The 3,794-nt window shown below is 41.2% G+C and overlaps 1 protein-coding gene across 1 annotated transcript in view; it reads right to left on the bottom strand.

Annotated features, from left to right (window-relative positions):
* Window positions 1–1,783: 1,783 nt before the first annotated feature.
* Window positions 1,784–3,794, bottom strand: part of H257_17257 (glycine-tRNA ligase) — a 6,164-nt gene continuing 4,153 nt past the window's right edge. The window contains exons 3-5 of the mRNA XM_009845976.1: window positions 2,728–3,025; window positions 2,267–2,341; window positions 1,784–2,121 (exon numbers count right to left, since the gene is read on the bottom strand). Of these exons, the coding sequence (XP_009844278.1) occupies window positions 1,852–2,121; window positions 2,267–2,341; window positions 2,728–3,025 (643 nt within the window). The 3' untranslated portion in view covers window positions 1,784–1,851. The remainder of the gene's footprint in view (window positions 2,122–2,266; window positions 2,342–2,727; window positions 3,026–3,794) is intronic.

The following is a 3,794-nucleotide window of genomic DNA, read 5'->3' as shown; positions in this document are numbered from 1 at the left end:
CATGGGCGGTTCTTAAATCGCCCCGAATGTCCGCGAAATGACCCCAATGACAAAAAGTGGGATTTCTCTCACAAAACAATCGTTCCTACTCACCCTATTATGACGCAGTTTCCTGACCTGAGTCAATGGACATCCCATTTTGTAACACCTGAGCCCGCCACTGTGAGTAGTATGTCATATTGGATACTTTGGGTTTATGAAGGAATGCGTTAACAGCTTACAAGCTCGAATACAAAGAATTATAATACTGTAAAACTCGTGTATTAGAGTTGTATTACACGAGTTGAATGTGAGTTGTTCGACCTAATCTACTACTGTATGTGGGAAGACTTACTACTTCGATTCGAGATATGCCGACTACGCGATTGTTGAGGCACTCATGCGATGAAGGGTGTGTGCTCTGAATTCATTTAGCGGATTGTGATCTCAACAACCACTCTGGTATGTAGTTATTAACATATTTGGTTTTGCAGGAAGATCGATTTGCAACGTGGTTTGTCCAGATCGATTTAATCAACTGCTCTCAGAAATTTCGAACTAACAGAATGTACTAAGCTTACGGAGAACTCTGAGTTACATGTAGTTACTAAAGTAAATTACTGTAGTAGGCCTCTGGCCAAGGCGTCGGCGTCATATCGGCGTTGTTCAAGGAGTACCAACGTTGTCCGGGCGTAACTGGACCCATGATATGATGGTAGTATACTTTCTATTGCTTCCAAGTAAAACGTTGACAGCAAAACTACGGTAACGTAAACGACCAGTGTTTGGTGTATCCTTTTTGGCGCCGGAGTCAATTGCGAGTTTTGAAGCTCAGAGGTGTCGGATTGAAAATCCAAGATTGGTCCCAAAGAGCTGAGGATCAGGGCTATCGAAGTATTCAAGTTTCGGGTGAATCTAACATGTTATTTTACAAGTTTCAAAGCAATATATGTCAAACTTCATGGACCAGTCTAAGGTGTGATTTTTTCATTTGAAAACTGTAAAAGGAATTGCATATTTATTTTGAGGTTATGTTACTAATTATGGCGAGGTAAATATTATATATGCGCAGGTTATAGAATCATAGGATTCCTTCCAGCTTCAACGGCACTTCCGATTTTTCAAGGAACGAACGACAAGAAGAAAACAAGCGCCAAACCAAATCAAGAGGTATTAGACAACGACTTCATTATCACCATTATCAATGGATCTAATCTGACCACTAGGCAAGGGCTTCAATCCATACGTTGCAGCGATGGCTGCCCACTTCAAGGCGACCTTTGACAAGGTAATGCGCTTGCCATTTTTGCCACGTTTTCCGCGTTTCTTCTGTAGGGCCGCCTTTTGCATGGACGCAGCTTGGCGGTCCTCCTTGGACTTGTCAATTTAGCTACCGCCCGGTCCAGCTCTTGGCGCTTGTATCGTGCCATGTCGGCGCCAAATTCAAGATGCCAGTCAAGAAGTCATATAATCTTATGCAGGTTTTGCCGCCAATATTTCGAGCCAAATGATTGGCTATTGAAAATGCACCAAACACTGGTCGTTTACGTTAACATAAATGCTGACTGTCGGATGACCGTGGCATAATACAATTTATTTCAATGGTTCATGGGCAAACATAATCGACCAATTCTGATTGGCTAATAATTTTCTATAAACGCCCAATCGCGATAAGTATTTCCTCCACATCCTGTAAATGAAAAAAATCAAAGATTTTAGCATAATATTGTACCATTCTTTTATTCGTATAGCGTCCTCCTTTTTCCTGCTGTGAACATGCCAACCAACCAATACAAATCATATACCCATGTATAAACAACGATTCGTCCGTTGATTGAATCGACAATTCTATTCAATTTAAAACCCATGTGTTTATTCCTTTTTCGTGTCCAAGACGGGGTACGTCGCCGTGAGCGTTTCCCACGTCGCCCGGCCTTCGACCACCGCCCGCAGGTGCCCCACCACGTCCGCCACAGGCACGCGGATCTGCGCGCACGAGTCGCGCTCGCGGACAGTCACGGCATGATCCACCAGCGTTTCAAAGTCGATTGTCACGCCCAATGGGATGCCGAGTTCGTCCGCGCGCGCGTATTTTCGACCAATCGCCACGCCCGACGTGTCGCTCTTGGCTTGGATACCACCCTACACCATACATAAAACAATCAACACATACAACAGTATTATGTCGACACATATATATATATATATTTATATATTTATATCCAAAGTCGAGCCATTTCTCTCGACTGCATCCTGACCTAGAAACGATCACAGCAAACAAACGTACCGTGCGCAATTGACGTTCCAGTTCCTGGACAATCGGCGTAAACTCCTTGGCATTGCTCAACGGCAACACGGCCACCTGAAATGTTTCGTTGAGTATATATATATATGTTATTCGATTATTATATGTATATATATATGTTTTACGAGTAATAAATAAAAAATTACCCCGGAGTATATATGTTATTCCAAAACTATATATTTATACATGTTATTCGACAAATACAAATAAAACGAAATTCGATCCACATATATACATCTATATACCTATGTTATTCACACACATATATATATATATATATATGTTATTCCAAAACATTTATACATGTTATTCGACAAATACAAATAAAACGAAATTCGATCCACATATATACATCTATATACCTATGTTATGCGATACACACACATATATATATATATATACATATATACGATCCATAAATATATATATATATATTCATGTACCTTGATGGGCGCGATGACTGCCGGGAACGCCATCACGCCGCGCTTGTCATCACCTTCGCGCGCGTAAAATGTGTGTTCAAACACGGCCGTGAGGATGCGGCCGACGCCGAAGGATGGCTCGATCACACTCGGAACGAACTTTTCCTCTGCGAAGGTTTTGGTGACGCTCTTGGCACTCCACATGTCCCGCGCCAGAGGAAACGACTGGCCATCCACATGCAAGTCGGCCGTGCCAGACGCCGCCAACGAGGCTTCGAACGCCAGGGCTGCCACGTCATCCACACGCAATGCCTCCAATCTAATATCACCACATAACAAATCATATATCAGCCGAGGACGCGGTGAGGATATCCACCAAACGGTTTGAAAAAGAAATATATATATATATACATTTCAGGGGGTTTACACTGGCGACGCCAGTAGCAAGAGGGAACAGACGGACGCAATAATCCATCAGGTTTGTCGAAAAAAGAAATCCATACATGCAATTGGTGAACGACAAGAAGAAGAATAAAGTGTGATGAGATACATTCATATATATATATATATATAATACACAAAACTCGAGCAAAACTGATTGAGAGAGTGGGACTATATCTTCCCCATACAAGTCTCAAATGTCCGAAACAAATATTTTGAACAGGACGTGATCCATCTGTATGCATTATACATACATATATATGAAGTGCCTGCTTCGATATATATATATATATATCGAAGCATGTAGAATGCACACACAACGCTATATATATATATATAGCGTTGTGTGTGTTGTCTACACTAGACAAGAAACAACTACATCATTTCGACTCAACCAAATAATAATAAATAACTAAAGCATCGACAAAAGACATATTAAGCCAGCCCATGTCGTGTATGTATTGTACGAGATATAGATATACCCTCGTCATTCCATATCGATTTCGATGGCTATAGGTGACAAATCACCATACCAGCACATCATATTGCGTTTTTCGTATATATATATATATATATAACAACACAAACATAAAAAGAATCTCGATACGTTTCGACCATATCCATTTGGCGATCGATACTTTCACAGC

This window comes from Aphanomyces astaci, assembly GCF_000520075.1.
Source record: "Aphanomyces astaci strain APO3 unplaced genomic scaffold supercont1.101, whole genome shotgun sequence".
In the NCBI taxonomy this organism is placed as follows: Eukaryota; Oomycota; class Saprolegniomycetes; order Saprolegniales; family Verrucalvaceae; genus Aphanomyces; species Aphanomyces astaci.
This window is presented reverse-complemented; position numbering and strand designations above follow the sequence as displayed.